The 23,315-nt window shown below is 44.3% G+C and overlaps 1 protein-coding gene across 1 annotated transcript in view; it reads left to right on the forward strand.

Moving 5' to 3' along the window:
- Positions 1 to 23,315, forward strand: part of MAP2K2 (mitogen-activated protein kinase kinase 2) — a 374,633-nt gene that overhangs the window by 65,286 nt on the left and 286,032 nt on the right. The window contains exon 2 of the mRNA XM_069649393.1: positions 20,617 to 20,827. Coding sequence (XP_069505494.1) covers positions 20,617 to 20,827 — 211 coding nt within the window. The remainder of the gene's footprint in view (positions 1 to 20,616; positions 20,828 to 23,315) is intronic.

The following is a 23,315-nucleotide window of genomic DNA, read 5'->3' on the forward strand; positions in this document are numbered from 1 at the left end:
TTCCCGATCTATGTCAGGGGTTTGGGCTGGATCGGTTTTTACAGAAGTCTCAAGGGAATTCTTTTGAAAGGGTATCTTGGTCTTTCTTCTTTCAGCCTTTATTTCCTGGATTCGGAAGTCTATTTGCATGGCTAGATCCATAGGAGCCCGGAATGAGCTAGGACGAGCCACCCTGGCTAATTCGTCCTTAATATCCTCATTTAGACCCCTGCGAAATAAGGTGAAACTTGCTTCTGAGGACCAATCCGCTTCCTTGACCAGTTGTTTGAATCTAGTAACGTACGTTAGCATATCCTGAGATCCCTGACGGAAATCAAGTAACCGTTCCTGAGCACTAAAAACCTGTTCTGGGCGGTCAAACATAGTCTTGAGTGCCTGAATGAATCCGTCTTAATCACCCAGGAGGGCATCTCCTGAGTTGACTAAGGGAGTGGCCCAGGTCAACGCGTTCCCTGTGAGGTGCGAGATTATGAAGCCCACCTTCGCCCTAGAAGTTGAAAAATAATAGGGCTTAAAAGTAAAATGCACCAAGCAGGAATCCACGTAAAAAGATTTTGCCGAGCCATCATATTTGTCTACCACTCCACCCAGTAACACACTGTCCTTGTTAGTGAGGTCGCGAGACAAAACAAGCTGCCTTAACGCAGCATTCTCTGCTTTTAAGTTCTGTACTTCAGTTGTGAGTTCTTGCATGCCACGCATAAGGTCCTGGACTGCTTTCTCCATAGCAGTATCAGTATCGGTCGTTTGGCGTCTCAAACTGTCGTAAATCTCCCCCCCGTCTCACCTGGGATCGCTTCTTGCTCTGTTCCGCAGGAGGATTCTTCCTGTGGACGGATCGCGTCTTGTATAGGCTCGCTCGAGTCTCGTCCGGCTGCAGAGCGCGTTCTGAGTTCCGGGAAGGTCGCAGTTCCAGGATGTCCAGGAAATGAAGTAGCGGTCGCTAGGGTGAGGATTCCGGGAGCAGATTTAAAGGGAAGGGGTGAAAGGGAGGAAGAAGGAACCAGGAAACTAGGAATAGTGGAATCGCCGAACAGCACACACACGTCAAGTCACTACCTAATGATAGCGTTGAGACGCACGGGGCCGCGGGGGTGTGGCCAATTTATAGAACGTGCCGTGTGCAACGTGAAGGCTGGTGCGAGGCAGTCACTTAGCACGGCCATGTTGGGAGTAACAAGGAATACAAGCCCCGTCGTGATGAGGACCAGGAAGTCCAGAAGGGGAAAGTTCTATGGGTCATGACAATGTCAAGCCACAAAAGTTCTGCATGACTATGCTACAAGAGGTAATACCTCTACTAAAAAAGGGGGATTACATGGCAACACTGGATATGAAAGATGCCTATTTTCATCTTTCAATGTTCCCAGCGCACAGACGATTCTTGCGTTTCAAGATATCGAACCAGTACTACCAATTCAAGGTGCTGCCCTTCTGAATAGCATCTGCTCCAAGGATATTCACGAAGATACTGGCGGTGGTGGCAGCACACCTGCGCAGGGAGGCAATCCCAGTGTACCCTTACTTGGACGACTGGCTGATTACAGGGGAGTCTCCCCTTATATGCCGGCAAAACATTCAAAGCACTATCAACCTTCTCTTTCAATTGGGCTTCTCCATCAACGACAAAAAAATCAAGCTTAATGCCAAGCATAATGAAACCGTTCCTAGGAGCTGTTATAAACACACAAAAGGGGTTGGTCTTTCCGTCAGAGAAGAGAGTCCAAAACCTGTTACTGCAAATACTGCATTATCAGGCCGGCCGCCAGACAAGGGTGCGCAAGGCTATGCGTTTGCTAGGCATGATGGCATCTTGCATTTACCTGGGAGCTCACGTGCGCTTGCGACCCATGCAGGAGTGGTTGGCAAAACAGTGGTCTCAGGCAAGTGGTCAGTGGGACGATCTGGTGGTTGTTTCGCCAACACTAGTACAAGAGAATCTCGTGTGGCGGCACAGAACCACATCAATCTGTTAGAACGGCTGGCAGTATTCAAAGCCCTACAGGCATTCGAAGTTCACCTACCGGCCCAATCTTTCCAAGTCCTGACAGACCGCACTACAGCAATGTTTTACATCGACAAACAGGGGGGTACACGTTCTCCAAATCTGTCAAGGCTTGCGCAACAAATTTGGAAATTGACACTCAAACGGAAGATCTTCCTATCGTCACAACGCGTTCCAGGGGAACTGAACTCTCTGGCAGACTAATTGAGCAGAGATCCCCTACCAGAAGAGCACAAGTGGCAACTACACACCGGGGTCGTAGAACACCTCTTCTCCCAATGGGGTTACCCCTCAATAGACTTGTTCGCTACAAGCAAAAACAGTCAATGCCCAGACTTCACGTCCAGGTTGCCCCAACCAGGCTCTGAGGGGAACGCCCTATGGATGAACTGGTCAGGGAAATTTGCTTACACTCCCCCGCCCCCCCCCCCCCCCCCCCCCCGCCCCAACACCTCTCATGAGGAAGTTGGTGAACAAGATACACAAGGAACAGGTGACGCTCATACTAGTTGCTCCTATGTGTGCAAGACAGCCCTGGTATCCACATCTGTGCAAACTGGCGATGTGCGATTCCCATCAAGCTTCTGTGCCCGTACAATCTGCTCACTCAGCATGGGGGGGCCTAACACTGCACCCTCAACCTCACTTAATGAACTTGGCAGCATGGCTCCTGAAGTCCTAGTTAGGACATCTTAATTTACCACAGAGATGTATGGATATATTGAAGGAAGCAAGAAAGCCTAACACAGGCAGTGTTATTTCGACAAGTGGGGGAGATTCGTAATTTGGTGTCAGTCTAAACAAATTAATCCCATAGAATGTACTACATCCCACATTCTAACTTGTATGCTCCACCTGCTGGATTTAGGGTTAGTATTAAACTCTTTAAAGGTCCACCTGGGGGCCTTGTCAGCCTACACCACCACCTCCCACAGTAGGGTCTTGTGGTGGAAAGTGCCTGTCATCAAAGCATTCATGGAAGGGGTAAAGAGACTTCACCCTCCATTTTCTAATCCACCGCCAGGATGGGATCTCAACGTTGTACTTGCTAAGCCTATGGGACCTCCCTATGCATAAATCTAGTCTTAAACACCCAATTTACAAGGATGCCTTCTTAGCCGGCTATCACTTCCATAAGAAGAGTTAGGGAAGAGTAAGGAGCTGGCCAGTGACGAAATGTCCGCACTGGACAGCTCCATGTAATGTTTTAAAGTAGAAAATAAATGCATCGAAATGCTATCTTTTGCATTTAAAAGTGCATAATGAAAATTGTCCATTGCTATTTTCGAAGGACAAGTTTCGATGGATATGCACTTTCAATGTAAAACATAGAATTTCGATGCTTTTATTTTCGATGAATAGTTTACGATGCATTGCCTTTTCGATGCATCTTTTTCGATGCAATGACCATAAACCCCTAGGAGCTATATTGGTCACAAGATCAGGCTTGGCCTTTCCATCCATGGAGAGAGTGCAAAACATGCTTCGGCAAATGCCTCCGTATCAAGCGGGTCTCCAGAACCACATCAACCTGCTGGAACTTCGAGCAATATTCAAAGCACTTCAAGCATTCGAAGCGCAGCTGACCCATTAACCCAACACGGCGAATAACAGTGCACCCTCAATCACACTCCATGAACTTGGCAGCATGGCTCCTGAAGCCATAGAGTTCGGACATCTTACTCTTCCACAGCGGTATATGGATATCCTCAAAGAAGCACAAAAACCAAACGCGAGACACTGTTATTTCAACAAGTGTAGGAGATTTGTAATTTGGTGCCAGTCTAAACAAACCCCATAGACTGTACTCCATCCCATATTCTAAATTATATGCTCCACTTGTTAGATACTGGGTTAGTATTCAACTCCATAAAGGTCCACCTGGCGGCATATACCAACTCTCAAACTAAAGTATTGTAGTGGAAAATTCCAGTCATTAAGGCGCTCATGGAGGGAGTAAAAGGACTCCACCCTCCAATTTCTATCCCACCGCCAGGATGGAATCTCAATGTAGTACTCGCAAAGCTCATGGGGGGGGCCCCCATTCGAGCCTATGCATAAGTCAAGTATTAAACACCTAACATGAAGAGTTAGTGAATTGCAAGCATTGTAAGTGCAGAACCCTTTCTTTATCATCTATAAAGACAAATTGGTTTTATGTACTCATCCTAGGTTCTCCCCTAAATTCATTTCCAGATTCCACGTGAACCAATCCATTGCACTACTGGCTTTCTATCAGAATCCAACTAGCTCAGCTGAGGTAAAACTCCACATACTAGATGGTTGGAGGGCGGACCTTTACTAAGTAACCGAGACCAGCCCGCTTAGGAAAACGGACCACCTGTTTGTTTCCGTAGCACCAGGCAGAGAGGGAGACCACATTTCCAAGAATGCCATCTCCAGATGGATATTCGGATGCTTAAAACTATGCTATTTATTATCAAACAAGACACTGCCTTTTACACCAAGAGCTCACTCCACAAGAATCACCGGAGCCACTCTGGCTTTTATCGCAAATGTCCCCTTAGACGGCATTTGCAAAGAAGCTACATGGAGCTCAGTACACACTTTTACGCAGCACTACTGCATTGACACTCATTCCAAAGCAGATGCACAGGTGGGACAAGCGGTTCTAAAACATCTATTTGCTGCTGCTCTTTCTCCCGACCCACCACCTCCTCCTAACACTGCTCACTAATCCATGCATAGCATGTGAACTAAGCAGATTTCACAAGCCTCAGAAGGGATACATTACTCACAGTAATCATATTTCTGGTGCTTGTATCTGCTTAGATTCACATGCGCCCACCATTCCTCCCCTGAGAGAAGGTGTATAGATGTTATATGAGCTTTTCTGTTGTATATCTGCTTGGGGTCACCTGTACTCACTCTACACTTCATGCAACCTCATGTCAGAAACAAAACAATCTGAGGGACCCCGACACGTGAAGGACCATGCCTACAGTGGACATCACACTAGGGATAGTATTACTGGCACGCCCTGTCGACGTCCCTTTTCGAATTCGAAAACCACAACTGTAATACTCTGCAGCTTCCACTAGATATCAGCCTATGCATAGCATGTGATCTAAGCAGATACAAGAATCATAAATACAATTTTATATTATATACATCTATCCCACCGAAGGCGGGCGAACTGCACTCCGGGTCACGGAATACCACAAAAACTAAGAACACGCCCAAGGAGGAAATGGCTTGTAATGTGTTTAATAGTCAAGCACAGCATACAGGAGTACACAGGGAAAAAGTTACACTTTTCGCGCTCACAGAGCGCTTATTCACACAATGCTAGCAGCAAAAAATACACACTAAAATAGAGTGCTCAGTCCTTCCACCATGTCAATGAATGGAGCTCACGGACATCTTTGAACATATTCAGATCAGAATGAACATAACACATGATATGTAAGTTACGTAAACAGTGCATTCCTAAATACAATAGAGGGTTAAGAATCATACATGAAGCGTACAATAAATGCATATCGATGTCATGTGCAAAATTATAAATGCAAACATTAAAATAAGATCAACTTGGATTTCAAACACATTATGTAAAAGTGCAAACATACGCAGCCATATGAAATATCGCATGGGAAATGATGATAAGGTGCAAGTGCCAGCGCATACAGTTATACACGCCCCAGTGGCAATGAAATGCGAGTGCAAATAACGCAATGTATCCCATGGGGAGTCCAACAAGATATCTTGAAGGTGCCACCTCCCACACTGGCTGGTTGGCTAGTAAAATGCTACGTGCCCGCAGCGGTGCAAAATGTGCTGATGGAAAACCATCCATAAAGTGCTAAACAACTGACTGAAAAAAACGTACGGACAGGCATCCTATTTTAATGGATGGTTTGACAAACCTTGTTTGTTAATGGCGCTGGTGAGTGGTTGATAACCATATGTTGTAGCTGTGAGTTAGTTAATTCACGGGTATTTGTAATAGAGGAGCAAGTCTTCTGACTCGTCATCAGTGAAGGTTTTAATGTTGTTACATAAAACTAAATACCTAGTAAGCATGCTAGGTATGGGTGAAAAGGGAAGCCAAATGGCAATTTGCTATATGTAAAAAATGTCAAACTGGACTTGCCTAAATTATATACATGTTTCGTTTCTTACTGCCAATTTGCCCTGTCACTGCCACCACACTTCACACACCTCCACCCAACCATGTCATGTGAACAATGCCAATGTATGTAAACTGCATAACATGAATGACCTCCGATTGATGCGCCGCTTTGCCTACAGAATTGTCACCTCACTACACCACCCATCACAGCCTTGATAAAGACTACTGTCAAAACGCGTTGGCTTTCTTTTTCACCCGTACCTAGCCTGCTTACTAGGTATTTTGTTTTATGTGTGTAACAACATTAAAACCTTCACTGATGACGAGTCAGGAGTCTTGCTCCTCTATTACAAATACCCGTGAATTAACTAACTCACAGCTACAACATATGGTTATCAACCACCCACCAGTGCCATTGACCAACAAGGTTTGTCAAACCATCCAGTAACCTTTCCATTGGGAACTTTGGAGTTTTGGTTCCCAGACAAACCATGTGCCAGGACGCAGGGTACATTAAAGCAACCAACTAACCTTACCAGCTAGCGCAGGGCCCATTAGCCTCTAAACTCCAACCAACTGAACCGATCTTATTTTAATGCCCCAAAGCAGCCAGACACTATTAGGAATGTAATAGTAAAACATAACTCCTGGCTTGCAATACGCTTATCAGGACAATAAGTACACCCCAATGGGTGAACCCAAATTCAACAAAAGAACAAGAACTCAAAAATATAAAATACATATAAGTAATAACGCGTTGCCAGAAAAACACAATGGCACATGCAGTAAAGAGTCAAAGTACAGAAATCAATGACGTGACAGTAATGCATTAGTGAAATGCATACAATGGCGTCAAAGAACAAAACATGAGATCGAAACGGAACAGGAAGAGAGAACACATTCAGAAAAGTGCCAACATCATGACATCACTTGTACAATTGCACCCTGAATAAATTAAACTCATGAAAACCGTCCAGACTCTTGAAAGAAGATGATGAAGCAAATTGACCAATTGGAAGCCATGGACCTTGATTAAACTCCTATGAAAGTTTAAGGTTCTTCATTGATGTTGTGCCCCAGCGGGACCTTGGTGTCCAGATCCTATATATATTTTAATCAAGGGAATTACAAAGCCCTATCGGTCCTACTTGTCCTGTAGTCCCTTTAACTTCCTTTCCCCGGGACCTAGCATCTCACTTCCTACCTAGGTCCCTTCCTCTTCTTTGATGCTCCGGAGGACACTCCTGGGGTTCATTGTAGACACCAGGAAAGCAAACCTGGAACTTCCAGCAAGGAAGATTCAGGATATCGAGAACGAGATCACGGTGTGTCTCAGGAAAACTGAGATATTCCTGAGGACTCTAGCAAGGAGTGTAGGATTGTTAGCCTCCTCCATTCAGGCCACAATTCCCAGGGCTGTTACATTACAGAGCCCTACAGGTTAAAGAGCAGACATCTGCATCAGGTTTGCAAGTATCCCCAGATGATTCCCTTGGATCTAGAGGGGGGGACAGAACTGGAGTGGTGGCTCCGGAATATGGAAGCATGGAACAGCCGTAACATTTTCAGGGAAATGTTAGAAATGGATTCAGACTCCAGCAGAGCGGGTTTGGGACCCAGAGGCGGGTCCGTGGAAACAGGAGGCAAATGGGACCCGTAAGAACTAGATCTACATATCAATTGTTCCGAACTATTAGCTGGGTTGTTTGCCATCAAAGCATTTACGAGAGACAAAGTAAATTGCAGCATTCTTCTGAAGATGGACAATGTGTCGGCAGTGTGTTACATAAATCATTTAGGGGGCACAAGGTTCAGGTTACTAGCAAAATTGGCAAAAGACTCCTGGCACCACTGCGTAGAGTATGTAATATTGGTAAAAGCAGAATATCTCTTGGGCACCCTAAAAGTACTGGTGTATTGGAACTCCTCGGTATCTAACGGATGCTAGTGACTGCAAGCTGTATAGGGAAGTGTTCTTGAAGTTGGGGATCGTCTGGGGGCCGATGGGCATCAATCTATTTGCCTTAACCATGGCCTGTGTTCTTGTGCCACTGAAATCGTAAGGTACATGTCTTTTAGGTCTATGGGTGATAACCAATCATCTTTCCTGAGAATGTCTCTCGTTTTGAAGTGTCTGTACACAACCCAACCTTATCACTTGTCTCACTTTGTCTTTGCTGTGGACAAGGAACATATTGCTGATGAAGGTTGCTTCACCCAATCTCTGCGCTCTATGACCCTCTTCTCATGGAGGGGAATGCAACTCGCTTTCTAGCTGCTGGGATGTGTGAACAGGACGGGACGCATGCTTGCTTGGGGGTCTCTATAAACTACAGGTGGAAATCTGTCAGAGTTTGCAAGACCCAAGCATCATTGGATAGCTCACACCACTTTTGTATACACTCTTTTGCCCCCCTACATTAGGATAGCATCTGGGGAAGTTCCTCACCTGGCTGTGTTCCTTGGTATGTGCCGTAACTTCTTCCTCTACGGCCTCTGGAATTTTTCGCTCGCACCAGGGAAAGAACAAATCTTGTTGACGCGACTTACAGTATTGTGCCCTGGCGTCTTCTGTACGAGGAGTGACGACCGGTCGGACGGGCGACCTTTGTAGGGACCGTTCCCAGCTGTTTGGGAGGATCTTCTTTATAGAAGATTGGGCTTTCTTGAGAGCTGAATATGTCCCTATGAATTTGACCATCTCCCTGACGAAAGCCTACCCAAACAGGAGTCCTTGGGCTGCCTCTCCTGCTTTGTAGGACGCTAGGTCTCCTAGCTTAGAATCCATCTTGACAAGAAGGCTCCTTCATCTTTCGGATGATGGGGCACAGTTAGTGTTCCCCAGAAGACAGACTGCCCTCTTGTGCCCAGCTTGCCAACACTTCTGGGGAACACTGGTTCGCTGGTGTCCCTGGCCCTCTCGGTCAGGTCCATGATCCTGGGTATTGGTCCTGTTAAATCCAATAGTTTTTCTTGGCACCTCTTCCACGACCTGTCCATCACCTTACTCAGGTCTTTGGAGGCTTTGGTAAGTAATCCAGAACCTACAACTATGCACAGTTGCCCCAAGGCTCCTCGCTGTTTGCAAGCAGGAAATATATTCCTGTGTTGTTATTAATTTGTTTATACAATGTTTGCACTAATTATTACTGTGCTCCAAAGTCAAGAAGAAGCATACCGATGTCTTCAGGAAATCCACAAAATGGTTCAAGTGTTCCTCACAAGCCACACCAACTATCCTCTGTGTGCTTGAAATTAGTTGTCAAAGCAAAATATTGAATCTGTAGCAAATCAGGGGCACGTTTAGGTTCACTGCTGTTCTTTCACCGTTGAGGATGAGGGTGTTATGATGATAAATTTATAAGGAGAGCAGTTATTATATCTCACTCTCCCTCCCTTTCTCTCTCCCTCCCATTCTCTCTCCCCCCATTCTCTCTCCCTCCCTTTCTCTCTCTCCCTCCCTCTCTCTCCCTCCCTTTCTCTCTCTCCCCCCTTTCTCTCTCTCCCTCCCTTTCTCTCTCTCCCTCCCTTTCTCTCTCTCCCTCCCTTTCTCTCCCCCCTCCCTTTTTCCCCTCCCCTCTCTCCCCTTTCTCTCTCCCCCTCCTTCTCTCTCTCCCCTCCCTTTTCTCTCTCTCCCTCCCCTTTCTCTCTCTCCCCCCTTTTCTCTCCCCCTCCCTTTTCTCTCCCCCCTTTTTCTCTCCCCCCTTTTTCTCTCCCCCCCCTTTTTTCTCTCTCCCCCCTTTTTCTCTCCCTCCCCCTTTTTCTCTCTCCCTCCCTTTTTCTCTCTCTCCCCCCTTTTTTCTCTCTCCCCCTTTTTCTTCTCTCTCCCCCCTTTTTCTCTCTCTCCCCCCTTTTTCTCTCTCTCCCCCCTTTTTCTCTCTCTCCCCCCTTTTTCTCTCTCTCTCCCCCTTTTTCTCTCTCTCTCCCCCCTTTTTTCTCTCTCTCCCCCCTTTTCTCTCTCTCCCCCCTTTTCTCTCTCTCTCCCCCCTTTTCTCTCTCTCTCCCCCTTTTCTCTCTCTCTCCCCCTTTTCTCTCTCTCTCCCCCCTTTTCTCTCTCTCTCCCCCCTTTTCTCTCTCTCTCCCCCTTTTCTCTCTCTCTCCCCCTTTCTCTCTCTCCCCCCTTTTCTCTCTCTCTCCCCCCTTTTCTCTCTCTCTCCCCCCTTTTCTGTCTCTCTCCCCCCTTTTCTGTCTCTCTCCCCCCTTTTCTCTCTCTCTCCCCCTTTTCTCTCTCTCTCCCCCCTTTTCTCTCTCTCTCCCCCCTTTTCTCTCTCTCTCCCCCCTTTTCTCTCTCTCTCCCCCCTTTTCTCTCTCTCTCCCCCCTTTTCTCTCTCTCTCCCCCCTTTTCTCTCTCTCTCCCCCCTTTTCTCTCTCTCTCCCCCCTTTTCTCTCTCTCTCCCCCCTTTTCTCTCTCTCTCCCCCCTTTTCTCTCTCTCTCCCCCCTTTTCTCTCTCTCTCCCCCCTTTTCTCTCTCTCTCCCCCCTTTTCTCTCTCTCTCCCCCCTTTTCTCTCTCTCTCCCCCCTTTTCTCTCTCTCTCCCCCCTTTTCTCTCTCTCTCCCCCCTTTTCTCTCTCTCCCCCCTTTTCTCTCTCTCTCCCCCCTTTTCTCTCTCTCCCCCCTTTTCTCTCCCCCCCCTTTTCTCCCATACGACCGCGAGAAATGGGGTACAATTGGCAATGGGGGAAACAGTGAAACGGGTGTGTTCATCAAATAGAAGATTGTTTAACAATTCAAGACAATATGATGTTTTCCAATAGCACTGTTAAAGCTGACACCCCTCAGAGCGTGTATAGAATAATTAAAAGGGAAGGGTTTGGATGCTATTAGTCAGACAACCATGGTAATGGGGATGATGTCCTTGCTGGTAAGCGAACAGTATTAACCTGTCAGTGGGGGGCGGATTCTTGCCAGTGAGGTATCTGCAAATGCAAGGGGGGGATGAAAGTGTATGATGGAGAGTGTGCATACACCATCTTGCAACACAAGGTCTCTTGGTGGAAAGCCCTGAAATGAAGGCTTTTCTGCAAGGTATTAAATACATACAGCCATTTGTGGCACAACAAGCTCTGGGTTAGGATCTCCACATAGTGCTGTGTAAACTAATGGGACCTCCCTTTGAGCCTATGCGCAAAGCATTACAAATATTGCTCGCCTGCAAGCTGGCATTTTCAACCACCATCACATCTGTTCGAAGAATTGATTAAATCAAGCACTCTCGATAATTAACCCTTTCTAGACATCCGAAAAAAGAATGCAGTTCTCCAAAGACATACCCTTTTTATTACCCACATTCATTACCCTTTTTATTACCCACATTCATTTCTAGGTTTCAGGTCAATCAATCCATTGAACCATCTATTTTTTTTATAGAATTCTTATACAAAGGCAGAAAAGGCACTGCTTAATTGGTGTGCTTGGAGCAGTCATGTTTTACTTTAACAGAACAAAGCCATTGCACAAAACAGGTCAGTCTGTCTCTTTCGAAACCGGTGTGCCTAGTTAGCACGGCAAGCATTCTTCACTGCATACTGTTGCATTCAGGAAGGCTACAGGTTGGCTAACAGGACTCTGCAAGTGGGACTGATGTCAGCAGCTGCCCTGGCTTTTTATGGGAAATATTTTCTGTTTGCTGCTTCCGCTCCATATACATCTATGTATGTTTGTGGCTAGATTTTGGGGGGAGAGGTTGGACGGTCTGATCTCAGTCCAAATGCTGACCTGGGATGTGGAGGCTGGAGGCTGTCCATGATTGTACAGTACCCGCTAGTTCTAATGCTGCAGATTGCAGGATCTTGACATTGGTGGTCCCTGGGGCAACTCCGGCTCGAATCTTGGCTCAAACGATGAAATGATGATCCTTTTATCCAAGACCCTACAACGAGGAGCATCTCATTGAAGATCCAGAACATATTGTTGCAGCCATCCAGCAATGTCTTCTTCAACCTTCCCTGAAAGTAATCTGATAATCTGATCACACAGCTACATCAAAGACAAAGCTCCACCTGAGCCTCAAGGTATGTAATTATTCACCGCTAGGGTGAATATCTGCTGCAGACACGGCTATCCACCCGCATCGGAAGACAGCGGCAACCTATGACAAAAATTCAGTCTAGCTGGACACCTAATGTTTCACCTTCATACACCAGACTAAAACACAAGCACACACCTCTGCCATCAGAATGACGACCTATGACAAAAAATGTGGTCTAGTTGGACACATAACAAGTCGCTTGCACTCTCCTGACTACCTCAGCACTTGTCCACATGCCTGAATTTCATGGGTAGCTTGCTGGAGCTATGCCAGCCCACCCCATGCCAGCCATGCCAACTCGCTAGTTTGGTCAAATGCACACAGTCATTCTAAACCTTCTGGCAATTTTCCTATACCCTTGACTGCAGTCCCCCGATGGCGTTCCCACCACAAGCGCGTTGAGGCCATACTTATGGGATAAAGGCACCATATACAAACTACTACTTGTTATGGGATAAAGGCGCTATATACAAACTACTACTTCTTTCCGGTGAAGCCCTGCTCCTTTGCTGATCTCCGGAGGCTTCCATTGTCCATTGATGCTTTGAGCCCTGGATTAGTGACAACAATCCGTCTTGACTCCTGCTTGAGGAGCCTGCCCTCGGATGTGTGCCGGAACCGCCTGACTGGGGGCTGGAAAACCAACGGAAGTGCACACTGTGATCACAATTGTGGACCTGACTGAGGGATGTCCACAGTGAGTAGTTGGTCTGAACCTGACTGAGGGATGCTAATGATTGATAGAAGGATCGGAGCCCGGCTGAGGGGGATACAAGGGTGCCAGACATTCACCCCATGTAAAAATTACCAGAGGGAACTTTTTGTTTTTTGTTTTGACGTATCGGGTCCTCTGAAGCAAGAGACTTGGCATGAGAAGAGACTTGGGCACAGAAGGCCCTGATTCTTGGAAAGAGAACTGTAACATCGTGCTGGAAAAGCCCAGGAGTGTGCTTTGCTCGAGAGTCCAGCCTTGTCCCGTGCTAAAAACGTGGGGAAGGGAGACCCCGGCCATAACATCCCGACTTATCATTTTTGTGAACACTTCTTTTATTTCTTGTGAACATTATCCCACACTCTTTTGTAGCTTAGCGGTAAGGATTGGCAATCGTTTTCTTTTTTTTTTATTATAGGCCCTTTTTATTTGACTAGACTCCACCAGGACTGTATTATTATTATTATTATTATTATTATTATTTGATGGTCGTAGCTTGCTCACATTTTAGAGTTCGGTTTACCTTTAGCTGTTTATCTCGCCAATTCTACAGTATAATAAACACCCTTGACCCGTGATCACTTATGTCTGTCTTACTTTGATGCCATGTCTTCCTTACAGCCATCGTAGTGCAGCGTTTTGAATGCCGGATTCTTCTTATATTTTGATTAAGGTTGTGTGTCTGACTGTATCAAAAGCTGCTGACATGTCCTGTAGTATAAGGGTGGATTGGGTAATATTGTCTGCGTTCCTCTGTAGGTAATCTAATCACATACGTGGAACCAAATCCACACCCCCTCTACCCATGTGTCTAAAGCCAATCAGGGACTGGGCCATCATTCAATTGAATTCCATATGGTTGTGCAATTCTTCATTCATGTTTTCAAGGATTTTTACAGGATCGGGTAAATTTGAAATCGATCTGTAGTTGGCAAGGTTTTCTGTGTGTTTATAATTTGAAAAAATAGTTTTACTAATTTTTTAAAAGTGGTTTAACATGGGCAACTTTTGTATGTTTTTGCAATCGCTCCGGTCTTCAGTGATAGGTGTATTAATTTTTGTGCGCAGAGGGCATTTATGGCTAAATTATATGAGCAATTGTTATCGAAGTAGTCAACCTCAATATCCTTGACATCAAGGACAACATTTTTTTTTCAATGGCCTAATCTTCCTAAGCAAAACAAAGGGGAGAGTAGGCACCACTGAAATTATAGAACTATTAAATTAGGTAAATAAATATAAATGATGTGTAATAGAAGCACTGCAAAAGACCCAGTGAGATCGAAATCACGTACGGAAGAATATAGCTGGGTATCTATAAGAGGAAAGCACCTGGGAGCGGAATTACTTCATCCAGCCGACTCCTAGAAAGTAAATATAAGCACCAGGTGCAAATGCAAAAATTGTGACATGTCGCTCAGGAAGAGAAAAGTTCAAATATATTGGCTGTAAATGATTGTGACAGAAAAACGATGATTTACGGATGGCGAAAGAAATGGATAAAAAAAGCTCGAACTACCATTGTAGAGCACTTATGGACAGAGGGGAGGAAAAACAACCAAGAGTCCTCAAGAGACCCTGAAAGTTGTATCACGAGGTAGGGCATGACCTAGCTATCGCGTGAGTCCACCTGAACAGAACAGGTATCCAAGATAACCAAAATGGTCAAATATCCAAAAAGACACATGGAATAATGGCTAGATGGAACATGCTGAGAGGGTACAAACAAGTACAAATACTGTGTGCCTGAAACAATAAGCATGGAAGTGCTCACATGGGTGCACACTGTGCAAGGAGAAATCCCAGTGTAATGGAAGGAATTGGTGACTAGGGGAACAAGAAAAGACAATCCTAGGCATCATTAAGTAATCAAACTGATAGCAAAACCTAGGAATTTTTGAAAAGGTAGAGAAAGTCTAAGCTGAAACATGAGACACAAACGGGTAATATTGTCTGCGTTCCTTTGAGAATAAAACGTTTTAATGTACTAGCAAACTGTCACCTTTACCCGTGTCACACTATTCAGTCTGTAGTCCACACATACTTTTCTTAGAAAAGGAACATTGGGTTTGGACTCAGTCAGATGCTAGATTTCTGCCTTATGGCAAACTGCTGAGTGAGCGTTGATAAGTAAACCTAGGTAGCTATCGAATCTACAGCGGTAGTTGTAAACATTTAAAGTTGCAAGCTATTAGTCAGGCATACAAAATCACTAGCCCCTCAATTCTCCACATGCACTCACCACACCATTTCTTACTTTTCAAGAGTTCATGATCACTCACTAATAGTTAGTGGCGGGTACACTTTTTCAGGCCAGGCAGTTGTTAATACTACTGTTTTTTATTTATAATGTGGCAACACAGAGTATACAGTAGATTGTATGACGAGTTCCTGATCAGTCTTCTTATTCTTAACCAGGTTTGAGACATTGGCAGAGGACTGAATAATAATGGTGAATGATTAGCGTGACTGACGCCCCTGCCAATACATACACTGGAATGAAGAAATCTAAGAAATTCTACAAAAAAAGGGTTTTGCTCAGTGTGGTTAGGATCGTTGAAAAATGATTGTGAACAATAACCACAAATCTAACCCCATACCCTCAGTGTGTATGAACTATATGAATCCAGATACTATGTAGTTGTGGGACTACAGTACATCGTTCTGTAGTCCATTGGAATGAAGTAGGACTGATAGAGGTGTGATGGGAAGAAATACTATGTCCATTTCAGGCATCCTTTTCTTCTCTTCTTGTATCCTTCTCGCTCCTAAGCCAGTAGGCTGCATTCTTATTGCGAACGCTTTTCACCTTGCTCATTAGAAATTCGACTGATCACTGAGGAGTTAGAGATTGGTGCATGCAAGCAAAAAGAGGATATCCACCTTTTTACATGTTTGAATATCCCAATTTCTCCTTCACCCATGGCTTTCTTGCTTCTCAATTATCAGTCTTCACATTTTGCACTTGAGAGAGGTGGAGTAAGACTGTAGAAATAAGAATAAGCACAAAGGTTTGAGGAGGATATGTTGGGCTGTCCTAATGTGGAAACTGTATGAGTGACTTCATTTCAGCAATGGGAAAAGTGTGACCTGTCTGGAGATGGCCGATCAGACTCATTGAGACTTTGGATGACCAGTGTTGGACTTTTGGGAGGTGTTTTGTTAAGTTTTCGTTGGTACCTTCAATTTATTTGAAAAGGTAAATGTTTGTCTTGAGCTTTAATAATGTGTTAACCATATTTAGTTTCCATTTAAAATATAACAGAAATATGTACAGAACTTCAATACATACATGGGGCGAGCTTTAATAATTGAAATGATACCCAAGTTAATATTTGATTTCCTCTTGCTACTTGTTTGAACAGTTTTTACCCACGTATTATATTAGACACTTAACCTCTTCCCAGCTCCTCTGGACTTACTTGTTGCTACTCGCTTATTTTCCCAAAAATTAAAGTATTGACCTTTAACTTTTTTATTGTAACTGTGTGCTCCGCCATATTTTATTTAGAGCGATTTGAATCGGCATTGTTTCACTCACGCTGCATGCTGTCGGTCTTCATTCCCCATCAAACCTGTAGTCCTTGCAAGCCTGATATTCTGGCTCCAGGTATGCCTGTGCGACTAAACCGGTTAGTGCCAGTTTGTCTGGGTGTGTCATGTGCTGTGTCCACCCTCCTGACTTCCAGAAGTCTCTCTTGTTTTCTTCACTGTAAGTACTCTTGTTGGATTCGTATCTGTGTACTGTCTGCCCTTGATGTCGCGTACTGAGTTAATCCTTAGCATTTAAAAGAACAGGAAAGCCAGATTGGTGGCCCCATCTTACGATGATTTGCAACTGGCTTGTTTGCCCACACCCTGTCACTGTGAGTCCATTACCCCTGGCTGCCTTACTCCAACTGTAGCATTAGATTGTAATGATGCACTCTCTGACACAGTTCATCTCTGTGCTAATGATCAGTGTCCCCTGCTGGGTCAACTCTAATCACCGATTGCATGTTCTGAGCTCCAATCTGCAGGAAACACATAACATTAATAACCCCAATGTGGATAAAGGCTTTCATGGCCCATCTGCTCCAGCTTTATTTACTTCTTCTGCTGTTGCTGACTCCTTCACGCTGCCCTCCTTACCACTCGCTCCCTTCGTTTACATGAGTAGAGATTGCAGATCTTATGAGTTCAAGTCCTGATCTGCTTGTAATTACTGAATCGTGGCTTAATGAAACCAGTTCTGCTGAAGCGTTACTTGCTGTTCTGAATAATTATCTTCTCCTCTGTGCTGATCGTAATATCTGCCGACGGGGTGTGTTAGCTTTATTTTTTTTAAACTAACTTCAGTATCATTTAATTCCTCAGGAATCCCCAGCTGACTGTGAATCCCTCATGGTTAAATTGAAAATTTCAGATCTATTTCTATTTCCACTATTATTATCTATAAACCTCCTAGGGTCCGTTCCAGAGTTCCTAAATCTTTTAAACATCATCACTAAGACTCACTCTCTAGTCCTGGTGATGGCCGATTTTAACTACTGGTTTGACGCTGCCACAGTCTTTCTATTATGTGCTTTGGACGCCATAGGTTTTTTCCAAAGTGTGTCGGTCCCCACACATATTGCAGGGCATACTCCTGATTGGCTACATTTGATGCACCATCTTACGTTAGCTAACCTGGTCATTTCTCCATGTGTATGGTCTGATCATCATTTGCTCTCGTTTCATATTAACCTACCGGGGTCTCCAGCTAGACTAGACACCATATCAGTTATTTTTATGCGAAATTGGAAGTGTATAACCCCTGAAAAATTCTTCCCTTTACTTCATGATAAGCTTGGTTCCTTAGAGGACTTTGCGAAGGCAGATGAGCGAGCCGGTTTATGGTCAATCCATTGATTTCAAATGCATCGAAATGCATTTACATCGATGCAAAAGCATCGAATATATTTCCATTGAAACCAGTCCATAGAATTTCTAAATGGACAAGTTTAGATGCATTTGCACTTTTAAATGTAAAAAACAGCATTTCGAGGCATTGTTTTGTAATGTTAAAAGGTTACATGGAGGTGTCCAGTGCTGAAATCTTCAAAGGATTTTAGCACTGGCCAGCTTCATGTAACATTGCATTTTTTTGCAACTCCCAAAACTGCAACTCCCAAAACACCCACACTAGTCCTAACCCAACTCAAACCCTAAACCTAATTCTAACCTTGCCCTACACCTTACACTAACTCTAACCCTCAATATACCCCTTACCCTAACCCTTGCCCTACCCCATACCCTAACCCTCATTTTAAAATAAAAAAAAATCTGTCGCGTTTCTATCAAATTATATTCAATGAAAAGGCATTTCGATGGAAATGCTTTTCTTTCGATATAATTCGATGGTAATGCATTAGATGAAACTGATTTCGATGGAGTGACCAGATACCGAGCTAGCCCTGCACATCATTAATACCCTTGAGGGTGCTATTAATCTCCTGGCACCCGTAAATAATCGGTCTGTAAAAAGTGAAACCGTTAATAAGGGTTGGTTCGATGACACTTTCATCCACCTTAGACTCCAGAAACAGACCTGTTGGCGTAAAAAACCCTCACCTACCACCCTGGCTGCTTACAAATCTCTGGCCAAGTAATTTAATGAAGCTATTATATCTGCCAAATCCTCTTTGTATAACGCTAGGATTATGAATGCTAAATCTAGCTCCAAACAAATTCGAGTGAATTTAAGGGCAAGCCGTGTCCTATGCCTGCCTGTTCCAGTAAAAGATAACGACTGGTGTCAAACAATCCATTAATGCTTTTATTAATCAGGTCATTACTCGTCACTCTCAAAGCTATATTCATACCATCAGGGACGCATGTTATAGCAGGGAAAATGTGAACCCTATCAGTGCTGAACATAAACCCACCCCCCACCCAAGGCTACCGCTCCCCTTTTCATTTTTGCCCCTTCTTCCGAAACCACTATCTCGCAAATCATCTCCAGCATGAAGCCTACCTTGTGCCAGTGTGATGTATGTCCCTCCAGCCTCTCTATTAGGTGCATTGATGTGCTTTGCCCCTGGATTACTAAATTTGTCAATCTTTCATTTGCCGAGGGGTCTGTTCCGCTATTCCTTAAGGAGGCCTGGATCACCCATCTCTTCAAAAAGGACAATCTGGATCCTTTTTCTGTGGACACCCATCATCCAATAACAAATGTCCCCTTTCTTCTGAAGATCCTTGATAAGGTGGCATATACTCAATTTCAGAATTTTATTGAACAAAATGACATTCTTACTGCCCATCAGTCAGGCTTCAGAATTGGGCATGGCACTGAGACTGCCATGCTGGACCTTAAGGAGAACCTATTGAATATTATTGACCTTGGACAACCTGCACTGCTGATGCCTCTGGATCGGTCCTTTGCGTTCGATCTCGTGGATCAGGCTTTACTAGAGCACAGCCTCCGTACTGTTGTAGGTTGTTGCCCCAGGAATCCCAATGGATTGCCTCTTTTCTTGGCCCGCGCAATGCCAGAGTGACCGTTGGTGAGGCCTCCTTGAGGCCCACTCCTACCACCTGTGGTGTCCCACAGGGATCTTGTCTTCCCCCTCCTTGTTCAATATTTACATTATCCCCTTTTTCAGACTCTTGGACAACCTTGTGTCCAGTATACTAACTGTGCGGATGATACCGAGGTCGTCATGAAGCTCACGGGTTCCTACTCTCAGGATGTGGCTATCCTAAATTCCATCTACTCTGCAATCCATGCCTGGATAGCTACTATCTCCTTGGCTTTAAACACCAAGAAGACCGAACTCTGATCGTGGCTTCCAGCTCTAAACCTATATTCCTGTGGTAAGATTTTAAGAGCTTCTCCATCTCGGGCACCATCATTCCAGTAGCCAAAAACGTAAGGACCCTAGCTATTACCCTGGATGCAGAGTTAACTAAGAACCTGCATGTTGCTCAGACCCGTTTGTCATGTGGTTTGGTCAGCAAATGACTCCGTAGCATTCAACCATTCGTGACACATGAAAATGCAGCCATCCTTGCCAATGCTCTTGTTAACTCCTGCCTGGATTACTGCAATAGTCTCCTGAGTTGCTTTTCTCAGCTTAATTTGTCATCTCTCCAGATCTCCCAGAATGGAGCAGTTTGTGCCTTCTCAGGCCTTTCTAGACGGGCCCATATAACCGCCTCCAGGCGGAATCTTCACAGGCTGCCTGTGAAGCATAGTCACCCACAAAATCCTTACGTTGACTCACAAGTGTATACTCAAACTGGCTCAAATATCTTGTGGATCGCCTTTTGCAGTATGTCCCCTCGCGCACTCTCGTGTCTAAGAAGCAACTTAAAATTGTACAGCCAAGGTTCAAACTGGCCAAAGCTGGCGGACACAGCTTTGATGTCCAGAGTCTGTTTGCCTGGAATGCACTTCCGTACAGCCTCAGAGCTACTCCTACTACCACAGAGTTAAAATAATGGCTGAAGACCTATCTATTAAACCTACCTCCTGATTAATTTGATTCTGTTTCTAATGCTTCTTTGCCCCTCTGACTGTATCATTTGCTCTTACTTTTATCGTTTGTCCGTTTTGTTTGTTTGGTGTGCGTGCTCTGAAGCATGTGATGTGGTTTACAAAATATTTTAATAAATAAAACACCCAGAAATTGCTTGGAAAGTGAAAAGAGGTGCAGTCTCATGTATTTGAGTGCAACACTGCGTAGTTGAAAGATGTGATTCTCTACAGCAGGGTTATTTTCAGTCTCATCCTTTTGCTTCTCTTCTTTGTGTAGAGCTAACTTGGTAGACCTGCAGAAGAAACTAGAGGAGTTGGAGTTGGATGAGCAGCAGAAAAAGCGATTAGAAGCTTTCTTGACCCAAAAGGCCAAGGTTGGGGAGCTGAAGGATGACGACTTTGACAGGATTTGTGAGCTGGGTGCCGGAAATGGAGGTGTTGTTACCAAAGTGCGACACAAGCCTTCTGGGCTGATCATGGCACGTAAGGTAAGTTGCCAGTTGCTAATATCAGAAGATGTGTGAGGATTGGTTGTATAACCCCGGTTTCATTTTCGGCTTACTTACCCACTTATACATCAACTTTTAGCATTGTACATGGGGCTCATTTGAAGGATAAACCTTCCACTCTTATGCATACGTCGTTTGTGGGAAGGAAGTTCATTCATGGAGCTCTGAAGTTCCCTGTATCCACTTTGCTTAAAAATTATTTCGTTTGTTCTTTTATGTCTATAGACCTATAAATGTAGATGTGAACATCTAGTGTCACTTCATGTGTTCTAACAAATTGGTAGCCTCATTTATTAACCAACAAGCAAAGTTGTCTGTGGTGAAATAATGTTCCATCTGTTATTTTGAGATGAACACATGGCTGTGAGCATGATTCGCCAGTACATCGCAGGGCTCGAAATTGAAGGGAGCTGGGAGGTATTTAGCTCCTGCTTGTTGCCTAGAAGAGCCTGGTTAGTGTGACACCAACAGCTACCAGGAGCTACTTTTAGCTTCCAATCCCAACTGATGCCGAACATGCACACCTTTGTGAATATAACTCTGTGCTTTTGGGACAATCTATAAATCAAACTTTGGACACATCTATATGACATTTAAAGCATAAGAGGTCATAAATCTTTATATATAAAGCTGTATGTGTGTATGTGTGCATGTGTGTTTTGTCCGGCTGTACAAATCCACACCGTTGAGTTCACGTCTAGCATGGATTCCTCATTTGTCTGGGGCAAGATTGTAGTCTGTTTGGATGCACAAAATTCACTCTGTACACACCCTCATTTACTGATGCTCACCCCGATTCACTACAGTAGGTACTACAAGAGGGCAAGATTTTGAAAAGTGTCTGAATCAAAATGTTTGATGTGTTCGTTATTTCTTTAAATGTATTACTACTGTACACAGTTCGAACGTGGTCATTAAAGCATTTTTAAAGGGAATTAAATATATTTTTTTAATCACGCCACTCCAAATACGGGAAATGGCAAGGTTACAGTTTACTTAAGTTCATTCACGAGAAGAGGGCACAATCGATCAATCTTTCTTGGACATTTTCTCAAATGTGCTTGAGCCATTGAGTGACTGAAACATGCTGCACTGAAAAACGAACATCACTTGGAAAATGTTCCACCTGATGCAAAGCTAAAATCAATATCAAGAGCTTCTGACACACAACAACAAACGGCAGCACGACTTGAGGACAAGAGCAACATCCTCCAGGGCACATGAGACGCCACTTGATCAGGACACGGGCAGCGCCGGGCACCCCAGCTAGTAATGGATAAAAATGATATGTTTCCATCTTATGTGTAAATTAGTTTTGCGGAACGCTTTGTACTAGCTCCTTGTTCACCACTGGTAGCTCCTGGTCACTGGTTAATGCTGGTTATCTAATCTGAATTTCGAGCCCCTGTATCATTTGTTACTGTTATGCAGTGATGGAATAATGAACCAAAATGCTTAAACCATATCATTAGTCATGACTACTTGGACATTCAAAAGATAATGGGTTAATTTGACATTCACCTTTTGAAAAACATACATTTTAGAAATATCTGTCAGCAAATACTATCTTTGTACTTTTAAATCACTAAAGTTAAATATAAGATCAGGCATTTTCTGATTACGGTTTTAATGTCTCATTTTATATGACTCTATTTTCTGTGTCCCCACACCCTCAAAGGAATAGAGAATCTATGGATAACAAATGAATAAAAAGGTGAAGGCCCAACATTAAATCTTTCAGTTATTCTGCCCGCCCCTTTTTGATCCCATGGATGGAAGGAGGGATCAAACGGCATGATCAAAATACAGTATGATGTAGATCCGCTTCAGACGTTCAGACCTTTGGGAGGAACTGAAAGAGCCCAGCACAATTTTACCTGACAACCTTTATATAACTGAGGATCCTGATATCCCACACCCAGCAATATCCATCACACAGACATGGATTCCAGGAGCTGGAGGGTGAAATGGATTAAGGGTGCTAAGCCTGCTGGCACAAGCATGTACCTATGGTGTAGTGCAAGGTATGCCAACAACAGTTGCCACGTGGACAAAAATATGACCATTTATAGTTTATACTACCAAGAGTGGTATGTTGTTCTTTGTTTTTCATCCAGTGCTCCTCTACCGCCAGTTTGTCAGCCAGTAACAGATCTAAAGTGAAAGAAATAACTGCTAAGTGGAGAAGGCTAATCAGAAGCTCCAACAGGACCGCCCTTGGATTCCAAGGGAAATGTCCCCCGAGCATTTGTGAAATAATCCTAAGCATATCAGTCCAGAATGCTTTAAATATAGGTCATGCTTACCAAATATGCAGCAAAGGTCTAAAGCTTTCATAGTTCTTCCAGCACTATTTGGAGCAGTTAGTTGAAATATTGGTCTGTCTTTGAGGAGTCCTACACTATCAAAGCATTAACTTGTAATCCGGCTCGCCGAACCTGCCGTGCCCAGTTTCTCAGCCTGCCAC

The sequence above is a fragment of the Ambystoma mexicanum genome, chromosome 1p (assembly GCF_040938575.1).
Source record: "Ambystoma mexicanum isolate Mex_15411 chromosome 1p, UKY_AmexF1_1, whole genome shotgun sequence".
Taxonomy (NCBI): domain Eukaryota; kingdom Metazoa; phylum Chordata; class Amphibia; order Caudata; family Ambystomatidae; genus Ambystoma; species Ambystoma mexicanum.